Below are 20,914 nucleotides of genomic sequence, written 5' to 3' on the forward strand. Positions count from 1 at the left end.
AAGCTGCAGTGGAAAATACCTCCACTTTTGAGAGCAGTTCCCTGCCCATCAAAGCCAGAGGCAAAACTTCTGACTTCAGCGGAGTCTGGATTTTACCACTTGTCTTTTTTACAACATATGTATGGCTCTTCTGATTTTCACTAACCTAGCCCAACTTCACAGTGAATTCACATTTATTTTGTTTGATTTGCAATGCGATAAAGGCAGAATCTAGGCCCACCATTCCCTGCTTTACTACATATCCAACAGAATTTTAGCTGCCTTAGAAAAATATCGTACTCCTCTACACACTGCTTTTAAGCATGTTCCCTTCAAAAAGATATTTATTTCACACTAAAGACTTTTATGTGTTAAGTCAAAGCTCCAATGAAGTTTTGTTTTATTTATACATTCGCAAAAAAACCCAGGTAATAAACACAGAAAAGATGATATATATGAATTTAACATCATGCACTATTTCTTGTCCTATTTAGACAGTCTGAATAATATTATTTTTAAGTATTTTTGTATGCTTTCAAAATAAGCTATATTTTCTTTCCTTTACTCTAATGCTTGGTGTGTTGGTCCTATGAATAACACCAGCAGGTCTCTTTAGGGAACACGCTTTATTACTGTATTGAACACAACAGAGCCAGAAGAGGGAGCACAAAGCACTTGCTTTGTTTTGATTTGAGTCCTGTGTAAACAACAGGTAGTTTATTTTAAATTTTCTGCTGAAATATTGGTTTCATTTTTCAGAAATTCTTCATATCTATTGCTTAACAGACCATCAGTATTATCTTTTCCTGTCTACTTCCTTGTCTTTATCCTCCTCCTTTTGTCCATCTCATCTTGAGATTGTAAGCTTTCTGGGGCAGAGACTATGTTTTTTGGTCTCTGCTTGTGGAGCATCCAGCATTGCAGGGTCCTGGCCCATGATGCTACATGAACACAGATAAACATTAACAATGATCTCCATAACTGGATCAGAGCAAGACAGACTACATATTCAGATAATCTTTGGATTATTATAGTAGATAATTATGACATCATATTACTTTAGCAGGCATGAATATAGCAGTGAGTGATGGGAAGGAGGACTCAGGAAGAATTAACTTAATTTCTCGTTCACACTAGTCAGCACAGTATGCAGCCAGTACTGCTGTATGAGCTGCTCTCCATCCCACCATCTCCTTTTAATTTGGATTTGTATCTGCCCAGTTTAATACCTAAGAATGGCAATTGAAAAGAGGCACCCATGGCCCATTTGTAAACAAACAAGGTTTAGGGCAAAATTATCCCGAGGCAAAAAATCTAAAACATGACCAGCTCTGTATGATGGAATAGTAACAGCCTTTCCTGAGGGATCTCATTTGGGAATCTCAGTAATTGCACAGAAATGGGAGAAACCAGGATGAGCCCACTTGACTGGTGGTGGAGCCATGCCAACAGTACCACTAACTCAGCAGCCTCAAAGCATAGAGTAGTAAAAGAACAAACTCCAAAGTCCACACAGCCGAAGACAGAAGTACAGAGAACCTGGCACTCCTTGCACTACCCCAGAGTAGGGGAGAAGTTATTAATAACAGAGGGTAGCACCAAAGAGAAGCACACAGGGAAGAGGATGCCAAGGCTCCCTCCTCTCGCTGTGCTCAGTGGCCCTTATGAGGCTTCACAGAAGTGGAAGTCAAGCTGACGCTCTCCCGGCAGCTTGTGGTCTACAGGGTTGAGTAAATACTTACTCATTAGACTGTCATCAGCATGACTCAGCCCCAAGGAGGGAGGGAGCGAATCCTTCCTCAAGGATGAAAAGCACTCAGTCAGTGCAGCATCCTCCATGTCTGTATATACAAGAGGAAGGTTTCCATTGCTCAATCACTTTTTCTGGTGGCTAAATGTTTCAGCAATTACCTATACTTGCTAAGGACCGCATCAAACCCTCTTGCAATCTTCTCTTCTTGGAATCTCTTTTGGGTTCGTGGTCTGCCTGCTGGGTTTGTTTTCCTGTCTCTTCCCATCTCCCTCCCAAGTACATGGGGAAAAAATAGTCATAATCACTGATGTTTTATTCCATGTCCTGCTGTACAACAAAACAAATGCAAAACAAGAGCCCTTGCAAATCATTAAAATAAGGTGGTGGTGGGGGGAGGGTTTGGGAAAGAAAAAAGAAGGAAAACGAAAGAAAGAAGTACAGAAAGAAAGAAAGAAAAGAAAAAGAGAGAGAAATGTGCAGCCCTAATTTTGAAAGCTGGAAGCTTCCAGACACCATTCCATAAAGTAACTTTAGGCCCCTTTCAAACAACAGGTGCAAGGAGGCATAATAGATAAGAGTTCTGCCACCCCTTCGCTCTACTTTCATGGATGGAGATACACTTACTTCAATAGGGACAGCTGTTGGAGGCACAGGAGTGTACTGGGGAATGTAGGTCCCTTGCATAGGTGCAGCAGCAGTCATGTACTAGAACAAATCAAATGCAAATGAACATTAGAAAACCACAATCAAGATGCATAAAACCCATATTAGAAGAACGATACTGTTTCAATTTCCTCCTCAGAGTTTGTTGGTTAGTATATAGCCTGTTATTTCTTTTAATTAAGGATTTTAGGCAATGGTGGGAATTACCTAGCTATTAAAAATCATAATCTTGAACTTCAAAGTCAGGTCATATCTGAATGTAGGCAATAGCAAACATCTTGCTGAGAGATTCAGATTGTTCATGTGGCTTCTATAATTGAGAGACTCCTATTTGTACTTATGAAAAAAACAGTAGAGACATGATAGCAGCATATATATAGTGGTTACAGATACAAAAACCATCTAAACAATCTTCTGGAATCTTATTGATCTTCTCTCGTAACTCCTATAAAAAATGAAGCATAAAATTTGACAGGTTTATTTTAGTCTATATTTAACCCTATCAATGACAGGAGTTGACTTTACAGGGATAAAAAGCTGCAGGGAGGTGCAATCCAAAACAGGAAAATAAAGGAAGAGGAAGATATATCTGGGAGTTTCTCCTTTTGTACACAGAATCCCTAGCTAAATTCTTATGGCTTATTCTTTATATCCAGGGATCTTTTCTATGCATTTTGAAACTTCTGAAAATTATTATTATAGCAACACTTTGTATTAGCCTCTCTAAAATACTGTCTCTCCTGAGCACTACAAGACAATCTTTTTTAAAATTCATGAGCGCATGCGAATTTTGCCATTGGTATGGCACTAATCTCTTTATATACAGCACTTCTTAAAAAGCTCTTGAACTGAATGCAACAGATATTGTTGAAATCTTCAAATAAAGTATCAATATTAAGTTGTCAGATCTATATGTACTTTTCTTTCTACAATCCAGTCTTAACTGCATGTCTTCACTGACAAGAATCTCGGAATGTGCCCAGTCCCACAACTGACTGTATGACACTTCCACTACATGTTATCTTCAAAGACACACCGAAGATCTGAATCAGCCCAGAATGTATTTGATGAATTTTAAAATGAGTTAAATATAGCTTTGCTTCCTGGCAGAGCTAGGAAGTGCTTGCAAGATTTTATTCCGCTGTTTATAGTAAAATTTACATTTAAAGCACTCTCTCACCTCAGTTCTAAACTAACTGGATGGTTTGATATGCCTGTCACAAACATGCATTATGAAATTGCATAGTGGGGTGCAGACTCTGCAGCAATGCTGGAGAAAGGCCTTAGGGAATGAGAACAGCATATTTAAGAATCCCACAGCTAAATTCTGAAGTCTTCATTCAAGTAAAAGAAAAAAATTACTTCAATGAAATTGTTTTCTATAGAAAAAAAAAGTGAGGAACATAGATGACATAGAACGTATACTTGCAATATGAATAGCATTCTGTATTGAAAGCCATTACAATGGCTAAAATTCAGTGTTTTCCTTAACTCGAGCAAAGAGGTAGGAGCGTCCCCAGTGTCTGTGCGCCTATATCAGGCCATGATTTTCTGCAGCTCCTTTTCATTACTCTTCAAGAAAGAGAATTAAATTCAATAGTTTTTTATGAATGCTAACCCACCAAAGACATTAGGCTAACTATCCCTATTGTACTCAGTACAGTCCGGCTATTCTCCTGCCTTACGGATTAGGAGCTAATGAGAATGTTACAGCAGGGTGTTCCAGAGCTGCTTCTGCTTCATTCATTCTGCTTTGTAATGCTGCCTTCACATGTTGGGACGACATCTGCCGTGTAGCATTGTTCTAAATGTGTCAACATTTAACATGAACCTGAAGCACTCATTCTTACAATTCTGCAAAGATCTAAAAGGGTTTTAAATACCTACACAGGCTAGCTTCTCTCAGACAAAAATATACAGATCAATTTAAAGAATGAAGTGGCCTCGTTCAATTTGGACTTCCTTGGATTTCTTCCCTGAAGCCAGCAGATCATTGCTTAGACTATTGTAAGAGGCAGTTGTCTGCCATTCCCTTACCTTATACACAAACATATATGAGTATTAATACACAGATATCAAATTATTCAACTGCCTTTTAACTCAGACCACTCCAGTTTTTGCAAAATCCTTTGTCATTGAGTTCTGTGGCACGACAGTTGAAACTGTCCAGGAGTTAACTGGTGTCTTTGCTGGCTCTGCAAGCACTGCTCTTGGTAGTCGTGCAGTTTCTCACCTCTATTGCTGTTGTTTTCCTCTTGAGGCAGAGCTTGATCTTACTTGCCAGACTACTTCATGTTGCTTCCTTCACTGTTACACAGTCTCTAGGGGAAACTGTTCTGTTGACTTGAGTGTAACTGGTGGCCTTGGCCAACCCCTGCTTGCCCTGGTCTTTCCAGACACTCACACCTTCCCATCCTCTCCCAGTCTAATTTTTTTTGCATGAATTTTAACCGAATTCAGCCAAACAGCAGGTGATTTACAGTGCTGGAGACCAAAGCTGCCTAGTCACTTGCCAGACTCCCCAGAGAACTGTAGGAATGAGACTTCTTCCCTGTGTATAACATATTCTGCTTGTCTAAATGCCCACTGTAATGGTGGTTCAACACTCTGGTGAAATTATTTAGAGCTCCGCAATTAAAACAAATGATATGGGCCAAATTAGTTCCACCAATAGTATAAATGAAGTCACAGTTTTTGTGGCAAAGAATTTGGTCCTAGTAAAAGTTAGCCAAGGCTCAATCCTACAGAGTACTGCTGCTTAGCAACTGGGCCCTTGACCACACAGCAGCAGACTGGTCTATATTACAGGACACATTGTACCCTTCAGTGGAATATCCAAACATACTTAATGTATTTATCTTTATGAAAAGATAAAGAAGATAAATAATTTCAGAAAAGAGTAACTGCGTCAACAGTCAAATTACTGGGGCTTGGAACTGATTCTCAGTCTCTAGACTCTCAGTTAAAGATCCAGTGAGGCTTCTGTAAAAAAAAACTTACAAAACTATAAAGGACAACTCGGGCTTAATTCTCAGAGATACACAATTGGTCTTAAGTATCTAAAGTCCCCTCACATGCACAGGGAGTCCCAGCTGAGACCACATGAATTCAGGAGCGTATGCTCTGCTGGATGTGTTTTCACCATGGGAAGCCTAGCACTGAGAAGCTGCTTTAGTTTTTTGTTTACTAACAGTATCACGAAAAAGGAGGACAGGTTAATTTTTGTTATAACTGACATTAGCTCAGTCAAGTTCAAATGTATTTCTTTCCTTTACGAACTACATAATCCTAATTCTCTGCTCTCACAGGATAAATACATTAAAGATTATGCAGTGCAAAGGTAAAATGCCAGTATCAATAGTTACATCAATGGCTTTGGATAATGCAAGAGTTGAATTTCTTGTCATGAATATTCACAGTTGGTTGTTGGCAAAAAGCTTCCTGAATATTGCTTTTCAGTAGCTTCCATACCCAGCACACACTGAGCCCACTGGAGTCTGCGTCTCTCGCTGGGTCCCCCTCCTGCTTTACGTAGCTATTCTGTAAAACAGTGTGTTCTGGATGGGTTGGAGTGAGTGTTGCCTACACTGGGAGGAGGAAAAGAGCTTCAGAAAGAATTGTGAGACTCAAAAGAAAAGTTAAACATTTTGTATCTGCCCTGCTCAGGACCACCCAGGATGAAGATTCTGCTTGAAGGACATTCTTTAGCTGAGGGACTCTAGTGATGCAGTTTCATGGGGACCACAGGTCCTGTAGATGCACATAGTCTGCATATGGCTTCCCATCTACCTCAAGAAACTAATATAACTTGGAAGTAGACAGATGGCAAGCAAAGAAGACGTCTATGTCAGAAGACCATCACCGAGACTTATTTTCTCCATGAACAAGACTCACTAAAGTTCTTTATCCACATTTATGTGTGCAAGAGAGACAGCATGACTCACATGCTCAGCTTAGCAGTACCCAGCTAATTCCATTAATTATTAGTATTGCAAAGAGAGAGTACTGAAATAAAAGAATCTGAAAAATTCAAATCCATTCTTTCTTTGCCATATGTTTCCATCAGGATTAAAGATTCTTGAGCTGTAATGTGATCGGTCATTCAACAACGTATGTGCAAGGCAGAAGAAAACACTGTTCATTCTTCTGCAACCGTACAGGCTTAGTGGGTCTAAAAGTAGAAGCTGCTTATTTTTAAGAGTATACAGAACTGTGACTCTACAGGCACACATGATGGATCTGGAGGGTATAAGATACCTTTTTTGGCACTCTGGTCCTTTAAAAGCTGATAATTCCTACTACAGAAAGAAAAAAGAGACATTTTTTGGTAGCACTGTGCTCTTAATTTGCAAACTATTATTTTCTTCACACAGTAGCCAGAATGCGTGTTCTCAGCACTGAGGACGTGCAGTATTGTTATATAATGCATGCTTTACAATGCCTGTCCGCTTCATTCAGACTGCACTTACCGGGGCACCAATTTGGCCTATCTGCTATATTAACAGTTCTGCTCACACCTTGTCCAACGCGATTTTTGTTTTTACCTTTTTGAAACTGGTTAAGCATGTGAAAAAATATATAGCTAGAAAATGAGAGAGTAGTAATATACACTTATGCCTCTGCTCCTCTTTCAGACATTACCCTCCATGACTACAGAGTTAAATGAAAGGAGGTAACGAATGGTGAGGTGGGTTGATGGAACAAAATGAAACTGTGAGAAAGATCATGTTTAATTCCGAGAGCAACATCAGTTCTTACAGATCTGCAAACAGTGGGGTATCCCAGCCAGGCTCCAGCAAGACTCCTGTTGAGCCTGCAGCAAACACTAAACCCATAAAGGTGCCAGGCATTGGGAAGAAAAAAAAACAAAAGGAAGGCAGCTGCCTGCACCAGGCAGAGCAAGGGCACATGTTGCAGCAGGATAACATGTTTCACCCATCAAAGATGGAGCTGAGTGACCTGCAAGGAATTTTCAGGAGCTTTTATATCGAGACTATCTATGGCACAGGTAATGTCCATTTATTCATTTTCCCTAGGAAACCTCCAGCCTGCCTTTCTTGGGCACAGGTTAATACAGAGTTAGGCAAGTGCCTAACAGCTAAGATACATAGCAAACACCTCTTACACAGGCTATTAGTTATTGAATTTCAACTGAGACAGTGCCTGAAAGAGTGAGTGTCTCTTGCAAGACCAAACAATTTCATTTACATCACCAGAAGACTTTGGCCACACACTTTTGTGTAGATTTGGAAGGTCATCATTAACAGAAAGTATAAGAAACCACCCTGAAGTACAGTTCTACTTATAGTCCTAGTAGCCTCTAAAATAACACAGCTGTGATTAGAAGGTGGCTACTGGATATACGTTAACTCTCTTGGCCACTATGAGTACTGTGGGATTTTACAGAGTGAGAACAGTTGGTAACCTGACCAAAGTTGAATAAGTTTCCTAGTATGAAGAAAATTGGAAAGAATTTACAAAATGAGGCATTAACATATAAGTTTGGAGTAGATGCGGAAACACTGAACAACACTTACTCAGAATTAGTAGGCTTACTGAGGACAAGGGGCAATGAGCAAGGAATAAATGTTAAAGGTTTTTTATAAAATCAATGTGCAAATGCTGCTTTCTGTTTTGCTTTGTTTTTACACAAATGTATATCTATAGCAAGAATCAAAGATTGCTTTCCTTATTTCATCAACCTCCATGCTCCTGAGAAGGCATAGAGCCTTTTCAGTTAAGGTGAGAGCCAAATTGCAGATTCCTTGTACCAGCATATGCTGGTAAGCTTTTACATCACAGCAGCCTGCTGAAGGGAGATTAAAGGGGACATTTTATGTGAGTAAATGCTAACCCATGTGTCTTAGATGAGCAAGGATTCCAGTGTCTGGTCTTCAGTGACTATTTGTGGTTTCATATCACTGCATGAGCTATAGCACAGTGATAATGACTTAGCTTTTTAGGATTCTCAGAATTAATGCCAGGGTTTGTTTGTGTTTTTTTAAAACCATCTGAGAAGTCTAGACACTGCATCACTAACAGAATTATGTGAAAACATTTGCATCGCTGGAAAACTGAAGGAAATGACACTGTTGGCTGGATTTATTTTTATCGTCTTTTTTTTTTTAATTTTTCCATGAAGGAAACCTGCCCTCCCACTTTCAAATCTCTTTCCCTGCAAAGAACAGAAATTGCATCTCTCTTTGACCATTGTGAAGTGGTTATAACTTTAATGAAATATAGAATAAAACTGCTCCTTTTTTGTCCCTGGTCCCACCTTCTCATTTGAAAACACCCCATTCTCCAATAGAAAAGAACATTATCTTGCTGTGTCCTCTTATCCCATAGCCTGGTATGGAGATGTAGGAACTCAGGAAGAGAAAAGGACCATCTAGTTCATCAGCGCCAGTGGCAGTTCAATGAAATATAATATCCAGCCGCCACAGTTTTCACTTTAAACTTCAAATATCTTTTGCTACCCAGAAGCATCTCATTTTCCAGCTCAATCCTGTAATTATTCAATGGCTGTTATTAATCTTAGTTTTTCCCAATTAAAGAATGTGAGAATAAAAGATATGGAGTTTTTGCATATATTACAATATTTTTGCTAATAATTATCACCCTGGCCTAAAATATAATAATATAATGCTATTTTGCCACACAATTACCATAGCCCTATCAAGAATAGCACTGTCATTCAACAGAATCCCATCACTGGGCCACTGCACTCATTGTTCAGGCAGAGAATAGAAATCTTTACAAGATTTAACCTTCTTTCCCTGCTGCTCAGTAATACATACGTATTTAGGAACACCGGCTATCATTTCCCTTTCAACCTTCCTAATGAGATGTTACCTAATTCTCTGAGCAAGTTAAATGAAGGTAGAGAGAATAATAACTTCAAGAACTATATTTACAAACTAATCTTCTTTTCTCTTCAGGAGTTCTAAGCGTCCTTCACAAATCCCTACCTTTGGAAATCAGAGTAACACAAAGGTATAGAAGAAACAGTGCAGATGAGCTAAACCCCCCACAGCTAACGGGTCTTTTCTTTATTTCTGAAATTCAGGCCTGTTACTAAAGCAGAGTGATTAGGACTAATCAGATAAAGACTATTTAGAGTCAACAAATGTGAGAACACTCAGATCACCACAAACAGCTGTGCACCGTGCTCTCACTAGCATACGAAACCCCATATTTGTAAAAAACTGAAGCGAATACGAACAGCACTCCAGGAACATCTACAGAAACAGATAAATAAAAAACTGGCTTATTCATTTTAACCACTTTTTAGAGTCTAAAGGCTGGCATTACAAAGGAACTTGGTGAAAGTCTCAAATCACTTTCAGATATCCCACCGATGTCTGAAAAGGGTGAAAACGGAGAAAAACCCATCCGGATGTGAAAATTAAGTTCCATTTTGATTGTATCTTTCATTAAAAGCAAGTGAAACTTCTTATAGCAAGACTTCTTTATAACAAGTTGTTCATATTATGTTTATCAGTTTGTACACAGCTATGGAACTTGCCCTCAGGGTACCAATGATCCTTGTAGCCCACGTCAGCGTACCTAGGCCCATAGTATTTTGTCTTCTTTGTGACAAAGCCTCCACTGTAGGCAGGGATCCATGGAGACTGTACAGAAACGCAGACTGATTCTCCATGTATGACTGCATATATGAATAGCCTCAAGATGTGAAAACTGCTGTTTTTCATCATTCTAATAATGTCTTGGGTCTGGTGGATATGTTTGCAAGAGAGCAAGACTACCCCTATGCTTAAAACAAAGACCAAGACTCTGGTGTTTTGCTGTACTTTCAGTTCTTAATTCTTCAGTTCTTACCCACTTCTCTACAAAAGGGGCATTTTTAATTTTTTTCTAATACCCTCTATGTACCTATTCTGTGAATGTACATTATGAGATCTCTGGGGCAAGTTTTTGAGCATGGATCAGTGCATGATTTATTACAGACTGTCTTGTCTGCAGCACCCTATATAAAACCAGGGTATAGTGACTATATCATAACAACAGAGGATACTCAGTCTTGGTCAGCCAGGGTCTGTAATCACTGAAATTCTGTCACATTTATATTCGTCTTTCAGATCCTGTATCCTGAATAATAAAGGGATGATGCAGCAGAATTATAACTGCTTCTTCTGACATAAAAATTCCCTATGTACCACCTCTGTCGGAAATTCTTAGAAAATACCATCTGAATACAATTCTTTCAATTAGTCCCTGATGAATGGCTGCTAGTAAGATGAAGAAAGACTGATCTGTACATTTTAGTATTTTCAATGTAAGTAAATAAATAAATGTGTCAGTGAAACTCTCAACACATGAGCACATTAAGCTATTATTAATAACATATCCATTTATATGAACAAATAATTGCCTTCTAGAGGTAAACATGTCTTTTAGAGGCTATTAAATCTCCATGAATTTGAAGAGCCTAAAGAGAAGCAGACTACTGTGTGCAAATGTCCATACTGTTTGGATGAAGTTGCTGTTAAAACAACAGGAGAACCACTTAGACTTGTTAAATAACAGTTTCTCGTCAACCACATACACCTTCCATTTGCTTTTTCAGAACAGACATAGGAGTGGACAGCTCATGGGCTCACAGTCCAAGACTGAAGCAGATGAAAGCAAGGACAATTACAAGCTTAAAAAAAAAAAACAAAAAAACCACACCCCACAACAAAACAGTAGAAACACACACCTGAATATTAGTCACCTGAATATAAATATTTCTAATTACCCTAGAAACAGGAGGAATTTCACCACCTCCTGCACAAAAATGCAGTCATGCCTGACAAATGTAAGGTAGTAAGATAATAGCATTACACCACCAAAGTACACCTTGGATGTTCTTAAGAGCTGTCCACAAGTACCCCCCATCTAGAGATGGAGAAGAACTTGCCCGTTCAGTGAGCACAAAATACCTTGCAGACATCACCTGTGGTTCCCGTTGGAGCTTACACTGCAAGCTAATGTGGCACTAGGCATGCCTTAAAAGCTGTCCTTCCTGTATTGATGGTGAACATACAAGTCCAGGCTTAGGCAGGGGGAAATGCATTCCCTCTGGGAAATGCTGGGCCCTTATGCCTAAGGATGCATGGAAAATCAGGTGTGTGTGGCCAAATGTCCTGCAAAACACGCACTCGGGGTTTCTAGGCTGCTCAACACAGAGTTAGGGCGGTTAGGCTGAGAGTTTGCAAGCCCCAAGAGCCCCACTTCCACCTGGGTCTCAGGTGAAGCTCTGGGACATCCTTGCCTATTCCTGAACACACAGGAACCAGCAATCCCTGTTCAGTCTTTGAGCCAGTGCCCTGCTTTTCTTCCTGGACAATCCTACCAAGTCGCCTACCCAAAGCAACATTCCTGGGGTTTTTCTGACTTGGCTCCCAGAACTAATATGATCCTCTGTAAGCAGACCTGTAAACCTCTCTTCAGGAGATCTGGAAGTCTGCCCAAAGCATCGGACATGGTGGGGCTGCTCTGGAACATGAAATCCTGGGAGCTCTTTGCAGCTGCTGCCTGAACGCTGACATGGAGCAGGACAGCAACTGAGAGGGATGTTTAAACCAGTTTCTGGTCAAGACCAGCTGTCAAGATCTTGCAGAGTATATTTTGTATTGGAAACACCATGAGCCATTGTTTCCAAAAATTAATTTTTGTTTGGAATTTCTGGCTCATGGGAGAATCTTTCTGTTTTGTTTTGAGTTTTTAGAAGATGAATCAGAATGAAACCGAATTTCATAAGATGAATTTCCCACAAGCTGGAAACCATGGATGTTGCTCAGCCAGCTCTTCTTCTATTTGTAAAGTGGGCAAAACAATCAACCATGTTCATATTTGGAAAGGGTGGGGATGATAGGGTATACTAACCTTTAATGGCTGGTGGCAACTTCAATACATTTAAAGTACTATGTTTTAAAATAATACAGTACAAAATATTGCTTCTCATTAGCATATGAAGTGGTCTTTTAAAATCTTTAAATATATTTACACGATCATTAGCTTTGCTTACATGGCAGGTCTTGGGAAGATGGCAATAGTAAGCATTTTTGTGAGGGATTTCTTTTTCCCACTTTCCACAAACTCTTGAAATTCTTATGGGAGAAATGTCCCCTTAAAATTAATGTCAATGCCCTACTGATAGTGTGTGACTGAGTAAGAATATTACAGAGTCTACTCCTAATAATGTTAATTAGCATCTGTGGGAGGATCTCTGAGACACATCAGACTCCATCAGTTGCAGGGCTGCATAACCAAAGGAGAAACCTTGTCTTTTAGCAAGGTGCTGGCTAAGTGGACTGAACTATATTGCCATGTCGTGAGCTTGTCTACCATGTAGAAAGCTGCTTACAGTGTTGAACTCCTAAATTTACTTTGCGGTAAAAATTACACAGAACATCTCCCAGTTTGTAATCATTTCATCCAAATGACAAGGAGAGGAGGGCAGGGAAGAGTAAAGATAACAAAAAATTAAAAAAAAAAATAACCAAACCAAAAACCAGCAGAAGAACAAAATAGAAAATGAAAGAAGGAAAAAAAATGCCCAATACTTCCAATACTTCAAAAAACAGTCATCCCTCCTTGTCTTAAGCCTTCCTGTTCTGTCATCTAATCACTAATTTCACCCCTAAATTGTCCTAAAGAGGCCCCTTTAGTATGTCTCCCTTTTTTTACTACTACTGCAGGTCTTTCACAGTATTCCATTGTACTACTTTCTTTACCTTGTTCTGGGATGCTCTGTTTTGTTGGGAAGGTGTGTTCGGCACAGTTGATGAAACGTAAGTGAAGCAGCCAAGAATGCTAGCTTGATGCTTCAGCTTTGAATCTCACTTTGTACAGATGAGCAACTTAAGACCTAGGAAACTGGAGGTGTATTTAAAAAACCCCAACAAACCAACCCATGCAAGCACCCATTCGCCATAAGACATTATTTAATACAGCTTTATGGGTGTTCTTAGTACTTATTCTCCCAGGAATCACATTAGCAATGCTTGAAGGGGCCAGTAAAACAGATGTGTTTTAGTGCTGGTGGAATAGCAGCATTCCAGGGCTGTTCTTTGTATTCCTCCAGTGCTAGCTTTCCAAAGGAGACAGTCAGCTCATGTTCCTTCAAATTATATACAATTACCAGTCAGTACGGATTTGTGCTTTAACACCCTCTTACAGTTCTGGAAAGTATAAGCACAAATACTGGTGTATGAATTTTAATATTTTTTAGGGCTAATAAAGTCTAGGCCAAGTGAAAAGCAATTCACTTCAGTGGGGAAAAAAAACCCTCTTAATCAGCCTTGTCCTCACTCTTGGTGTACTGATCGTAAACAGTTTTAGACAGGGCTAAAAAAAAGCATAGCAGCAGTTTCAGGTAAACACTTGATACATGAATATGCCATAATGGTTGTTCCTGTTACATTTTTTTCAGGTTAGCACATTCTGTGAAAAATTAAAAGCAAAGCAAAACATAACAAAATCTTCCCAACTTCCTCCCCTCTCTCTCATTCTGATAGGTGAATATGAGGACGATAATCCATGAAGGGAATCAACATTGGGGAAGACACTAATACATGTACAAACACCCATATTTCCTCCTTATGAATGCCCTTTATATGACAGAGCTGTCCAAACAGCACTTAAGGAGCAACAGCAAAATGCTTGACGGACAGGCATGGTAAATTATGGCTCAAAATGTTTGCTTGCCAGACAGAAAGGGTGACTTTCTTTTCCTTTCCTTTCGGTTTTTTTTTTAATTTTTTTTAAAAAATCCTTTAAGGTAAACTCAGTCCATGTCCGCTGGCACACAGCCATTTTTCTATAAGCTCATATTACAATGCTGTATTTCTAATGGATTGGGTATGGTGCTTTTCCATTTTGCTAATGAGAAAAGCTAAAGGCCATTACTTGTTCTGATTAAGATCCCAAGGGAAGAAATGTGATGTGTATATTACCAGGCCATACGTAAAGGAAGTATGTGGCATTTCTAATCAATCAGATGAAGGGTAGACAGAAAAAGTCTTATCCTGTGACTGCAGAGGAAGAAGATACGGGGGGGAAGAAACCATAGAAAGTGTCTTTAAAAGATGACTTACGGGAATCAGTTATAATGATATTAGTATGATCAATGACTACGGCTACTATCTGGGAAGGATGTAATTACCAAAATGAAAACTTTCAAATGGGAAGCGTGATCAAGGGCAGAGGTACTGTCATATTTCTCGGAGCACTGTCAGCTCTCATCCAGGCAATGTATTACTGTGTCCCTCACAAGCATTACCGTACCACCAGGTTGAGCTGTGCTTCCCTGGGGTGGGAGCAGACCGAGGGAGTGAGGGGTTGTGAAACTTTGCTTCCAGCTCAAAAATGTGAGTAATCCTTGGCCCAAAGGCAAATTCGCAATAAGGAAAGGTGAGGCTGGGAAAAGGGAAAATAGGAAAGAGAGAAGTCCCTCTCATGACTGGTTTAAGGAAAGTTTTGCAGTGGTGCACATTTAAAAACTGTTTCAATGAAAAGAAAGGAAATTTTGTAGACCAGTGAGCTATTCATCGTAAAGGAGATCAAACAAAAAAAATGTACTAAGGGATGTACTGCTGAGTTTGCAGAAGGATACTCTGGAATATTGACTAAGATGTTCCAATATGAAATTTCTACATGTTTAATCCTGGTTGCACAGAATTATATCTGGATGAAATACGAAGTTTAGAGACATTTTTTCATTCCTTTTTAAATAGCTGCATAGTTACGGCTTGAAACTGCTACAAGATACATACTCCAAATGGTGAATGAAATGAATAGAGCTTGGAGGTAGGTGTTCTAAGAGAGGACAAGATCTTCCGAATGTGTCATAACGCATAGTCAGAGCTGTAGACATATTTTTAATAATATATTAATTTCACATAATATAAATCATTGTTGAGCATTAAAACTGACAAAAATTCTAACATCCTACATCCTCTCAAATGGAACTCCATGTGACAGATTAATGAAATATTACTGTCAATGACAGCAAAACTATAACAAGTGATAAGGCCAGCAGGAGAGACAGTCTCGTGCACTCTCCCAAATCTGTATTAGGGCATCTGGCTTTCCTCTATGGGAGACACCATTGCTTCTTTACAGATACTTGGGAATGCTTCAGATAGGTCCACCTGGGAATAGAAGAAAAGACTGTAACACTTTCCCCCATCTGCTTTAAAAGAATAATCACAAGAAACACTGGGACTGTGAATCTAGAAAGCATCTTCAACCCTTCCTTTCATCAGAAGGCAATGTTGAGACAACATATCCTCTTAAACATCATTGGTGACAAGGCATGGATGTCACATACAGTGTTGGAAAAAAATAAGAATCACATCTATAGCTATTGAACTGAAATTCAATCATCTTTAGCTTTCCTTAAAGGAGTATATTTTAAAAACATTCTACACTGGCCCTAACAGGAGTTTTCAGTGAACTTTTCTGATTCCTCTGCTCCACTCATGCGAAAAGGAACAAATGCTGCAGAAGTGCATCTCAGCCTGTACAGGCAAGTAAGCAGGATGGGGGAAAACAGCCTAGCCTCTTTTAAACACCACAGCTCAGGCAGAGGACTGTTTTTCTCAGGAGGATCTTGCAGAGTATCTATTTCTAGGCCAGGTTGTCCTTTCTGGTTCTTTGATGCTTTTCTGGCTATGCACACAGGCTGACTGGAAAGCTCAGGCATCTTCATTTTGCATTGACACTCATGGATTAGCAAAATGTTCCCTTTCTGCTTTCCTTTTACACTCAAAAAGAAAAAAAAAAGATTAAGTGCTGTGCAAATATTTGCAATGGAGAAAGTCCTAACTGCACGACAGATTTTCTTGTCCAAGAATATGACAGAGATGACAAAGTGGCCATTTTCCCATCAAATAAATTTATATCAATGCCTTTAAAACCATAGGACTTTGCATGATTCACTTTACAAAGAAGGATCGCTGCTGACATATGAGTGTTATACTGAACTCCCAAGCCTCACTCCTAAATACAAATTAGCAGAGTTAACATTTAGAAAACGTAAAACTGGCTATTCCTGAAGCTGAATACGAGTATTTGCAGATTCCTCTCACTTAGTGGCTGATGTCAGGGAGAATGAATTTAATCTTAGGATGGAGGGGGGTGTGGGAGGGTGGTCTGCCAGCCTGTCCAGCCGTAATATCACCTAATAGCCTTGAAGGAACAGTAATTGTGAACTGAAACAGCATCTGCTTAACTGTCATCCTAGCCTCAGGACTGGAACTTTTTGCTTGTTGTGAAGGATCATAAGAAAGACTATGCAGAGCATGAAGATGAAAACAGAGTGAGATTAAAACCATTAAATAAAACTACCAAGACACAGCTGTCTATACTGCTAGCGAACTGAAGGAAATATAAATGCCAAAACGTATTTGTCATTCATGATGTATTTTGGCACGGGAATTTAGAACATTGGGTTGACTGCAAACTTCCAGTTAACGATATTTTTCATTATTATTATACAGGACAGATTACAGATTAGTTGGTTAGAAGCAAATAAATTTCAATGCTAGGCATGCTGCAGAGGCAAGGATTAAAGCCAAATCTAACCAGAACTGGTAAAATATACTCTTTTCTTAAAGGGGCCAATTAGCTCAGCTGCCATGACTGGAACAGCTTACGGCAGTCCATTGCACCAAGAGTCTGGGCTTTGTCCTGCTTGCATTAGCGGTACAGCTGAGCCATCCCTGGGTTTGGAATAGGAGCTGCTGCCTGTGCTATAAGAAAGACTACACTGTATGGAAAAAATTTTCTGCAAAGGAAATCAAAGGTCTTGCATTAATTTGCTTATTTATTTAAGTGGTGCTCTAAGGTTTAATTAACGTTTTTAAAACACTCTGAGAATATAAAACACAATACAGGTGCTGCTGTTGGGTTTTTTTAGTTGTTTTCTGCCTCAGAATGTCTCTCAAAAGATGAGTCCTGTTGTGTTTGGGAGGAATAGCAAATGCTACGGATTCCCTTCTGTATCACTTGCACTTTGGGGAAAAAAATAGAAACATTCAGCAGAAATCTGCACGATATGTGCAGATGGGGTTAAAATATTCCCACAGAAACTGCCTAAAAAAGAAGTGCTTCAAACTAACAGTAAGCGTTGCAATTTCTTAGTTTGCAATGGGCCCAACTCTGCCTGCAAAGATCTCTATGGAATAATTACAGGCCAGAGACACTAATCCTTTACACTTCTCTGCCAGACTCGGAACTGCGATCATATATTACCATTCTTTGGAATATATATCCAGTAGTGTAGGCAATAAAATAAAAATCATAATATTAAAAATAAACTCAAGATGATGCTGTGATACTTATGCCATATTTTTGCATTTTGAAACACAAGAAAATATAATGCTGCTCATGATATTTGTACGAAAATTAATGAAAAAGAAAAGTGGATTTATAAGCCTTGAAATGTATCAGTCTTTGCTTTCTGTTGCAGGTTAATTACTTTAACTTTTTTCATCAATCATTTTCTGATTTCCAACTCTGTTATGTTCAGTTTTAAACAAAGGATAGAAATTTCAGGAAGGTCAGTGGTCTTCTGCTGGCAATAGTTCAGACACAACCTATACAAAGAAAATAAGGAAACCTCCTTATTCAGCTGATGTCCATACACTGAATGGAAATTGTTTCTACTAACTACGTATGTTATACTACTATAACACATCAAGGAAATTTGAAGTTGTTGCTACTTGTATTTTTTAGTCATTAATAAATTTCATGTAATAAGATAATCTTCCAGAAGGCGTAAAGGAAAAAAAGATATCCTTTTTCTTACTTCGAAGTAGAAAACCTTGGTTAAAATAGAATACAATGAATCAAATTATGGCCACCTTGATGAAGCAGCCATTTATCACCCGAAAACTAAAGTTTCTGAGAAAAGTTCATTATCTTCACAGGAAATCAGCCCTACCAATAGCTGTTAAGGAGCACCCGCATGTTACAAGAAAGGCAGCAAAATAGTTTTTATTAGAAAATTACCTTTGGTTACTAAAATTTTGAGCACCAATTTGGATTCTGTGGATAGATTAGCCAAGGTCATCTGTGGGAATACCATCATAGCCAAATACTCACTTTACCTCATGATTTTATTTTTGTCACTCCGATCAGCACTGCCAAAAATAGTCATTGAAAAAAGAACAAATACAGTCCATTTTTTAGCCTGTGCATGTATTTTAGGTGGGAAGGGCTGGCAGCAGAGCAGAATCAGGGTAAACAGTACGGGAGGAAGGGAATAGTCAAGTGCCTTGTGGTTAGAAAGAAAAAAAGTTAGTTTGGAAATCATAGCATCTTTGGTCTACACTGCAAACCCTGTGCAGAACTGTGGTTTGCAGGCCAGAAAACACAAACAGCATGAAGTTTTTGCATCAGTGAAATCAGTTTGCATCATAGAACTATACTGATTTGAGGGAAACCTCCAAGGGAAATACACTTGGCACAGGAAAACAGGAGTTGAGGCTGACGAATGCACAGTAATTTGGACATTTAGATACTAAACTCCTAAGAAAAGTGCTGTTGCTGTATTACAACTGCTAAAATTAAAAAGGCAAAATTAGAAATGTACAGGTGTGCCTATCACATTCGAAATTCATAATGAATCCCAAAGGACAGAGCAGTCCTCCATGGGACTGTAAAAGGATGTGCCTCTTTGAGATATGATTGCTCCCTGGACCCACCCCAACATGGTGCAGCTCTTGTCTGCCACACAGTAGAAATCTGCCGTGTTCAACAGTTCATTTACCTTGCTAGAAAAACAACTCAATTCAGCAAACTCCCAAATTCACTTGATGCATCTGCTCTGAAACCCCTTGTTACAGTTTAATGAAATGTGCTGACTGAGCTATTTCATAGTAAATATTGGTTATAGCAGAACTCTCCTCCCACCTTGAGTCTTTTAGGAGTAAGAGGATTCTACAGCGTCATAGCACTGACACAGAATTGCCCATAACTCACAAATAATAAAATACCATCTGAGGGCACAGAGGTTATTGCCATCATCAGCTCCCTATAGAACTGTAAATCATTTGAACGAAGCTTACCCTTTTTTTGAGAACTTCAGGCTGAAATCACTGTATACACAGGATCCCAGTCTCTTACACAGTATATGAAGGAAGACTGTACCTTTAGCTCCTTCATTTAACCTTGCTTCACAAATGAGTGAACCCTGAACAGGCTGCTCTTTCCAGATGAAAATAAGAAAGATACCTCAAAAGCACTGGCAATTTGTCTTAGAGGAAGTTTAAACCTTTCGGCTACCAGCTTGCCAACCATCTGATAAACCACATGGATTAACTGTGAAATGCACTGTGCACTGAAGTTCAGTGGGATACACTATAGGAAAAGGCAATGAAATTCAATGGAATATTATTTTTGTGAGCATCTGCAAGTCCAGGCCTTTGCCCAACACACAAGTTATGATATTTCTGTCACTGTGATTAAAATATGAAAAATACTGAACATCCTTCAAATTAAATTCCCTTTCAAGTCTATTGTATATGTTTTCAGTAATGTGTCATTCACATCAGAAACACTGAAGCATCTATAACCTAGTGTTTCTATGAAGTCCCTGGAAGTGAAGGTTTCCCTATGAGAAAACACTGGGAATGTAATTAAAAGGTTGCTGCTCAGAGTAGAAATATTTTGCTTAACAAAGTGTACCCACTACATTGAAATAAAAAAGGCCAAAACAAAGCACTATCTTATGAATCCACACAACATGAAATGAGACAATCTTAACTCTTGGTACCAAATGGTTTTTTTCTAAGTGAAAACTGTGAATGGCCACTTGCAACATATGTTTACTCTTTGACTGTGTAAACTTCAGGCATTGTAAATGAAATGTTATTTTGATGTATGTCTCTTTTCTGAGTCTTGGTACATCATGCTCAGTAAATATTTTTAAAAGTTTTTATCATTTCCTGAATTCTCAGGAAATTAATAGAAAAGAAAAAAATAATTATCATTACTTCTTTTGAACTAAACAACGTTTCTTTGTAATGGAAAACAGAAGTTGGAGATGAAAAATTGCTCTGTGAAAAATTGCTCTGTTGTGTCAACACCTGAATGTCTCTCCTGTGGAGTTTAAGGTGATTAGCCCAGTTGAGTTCTAGATGTCCCAAACAATGACACTAGTCTAGCTCTTAATATATTACCAATTTCTGCAAGATATTCAAGTTATGCTTTCCCTATTTTACTTTCAGGTCCTTATTTATATTGTTAGCACTATTAAAACCATCTCCTCCTTTCCATAGATGCCCTTCACACACCTACATTGTGTTACAAGCTACTGTTGTCTATCACCTTCATGCCCTTTTCTTTCAGCTAAAGTTTATGACATCTGTGATTGAGGTTGATACAATTCAAGTACCTCACCTTAGACAGAACTGATATTGTGTGAAGGACTGCAACAGTGCTTAGCAGAAACTAGTCGTTCTTCCATATAATTTATGATGTTCTTTTCTATTGAGCATAGAGCTC

At 38.9% G+C, this 20,914-nt stretch overlaps 1 protein-coding gene across 12 annotated transcripts in view; it reads right to left on the reverse strand.

Moving 5' to 3' along the window:
- The window catches only part of RBMS3 (RNA binding motif single stranded interacting protein 3), a 724,789-nt gene that overhangs the window by 10,370 nt on the left and 693,505 nt on the right, over positions 1 to 20,914 (reverse strand). For all 12 annotated transcript variants that reach the window (XM_064444222.1, XM_064444223.1, XM_064444221.1 and 9 more), the window contains one exon: positions 2,357 to 2,437. In XM_064444222.1, coding sequence (XP_064300292.1) covers positions 2,357 to 2,437 — 81 coding nt within the window. The remainder of the gene's footprint in view (positions 1 to 2,356; positions 2,438 to 20,914) is intronic.

The sequence above is a fragment of the Phalacrocorax carbo genome, chromosome 2 (genome assembly GCF_963921805.1).
Source record: "Phalacrocorax carbo chromosome 2, bPhaCar2.1, whole genome shotgun sequence".
Classification (NCBI taxonomy): domain Eukaryota; kingdom Metazoa; phylum Chordata; class Aves; order Suliformes; family Phalacrocoracidae; genus Phalacrocorax; species Phalacrocorax carbo.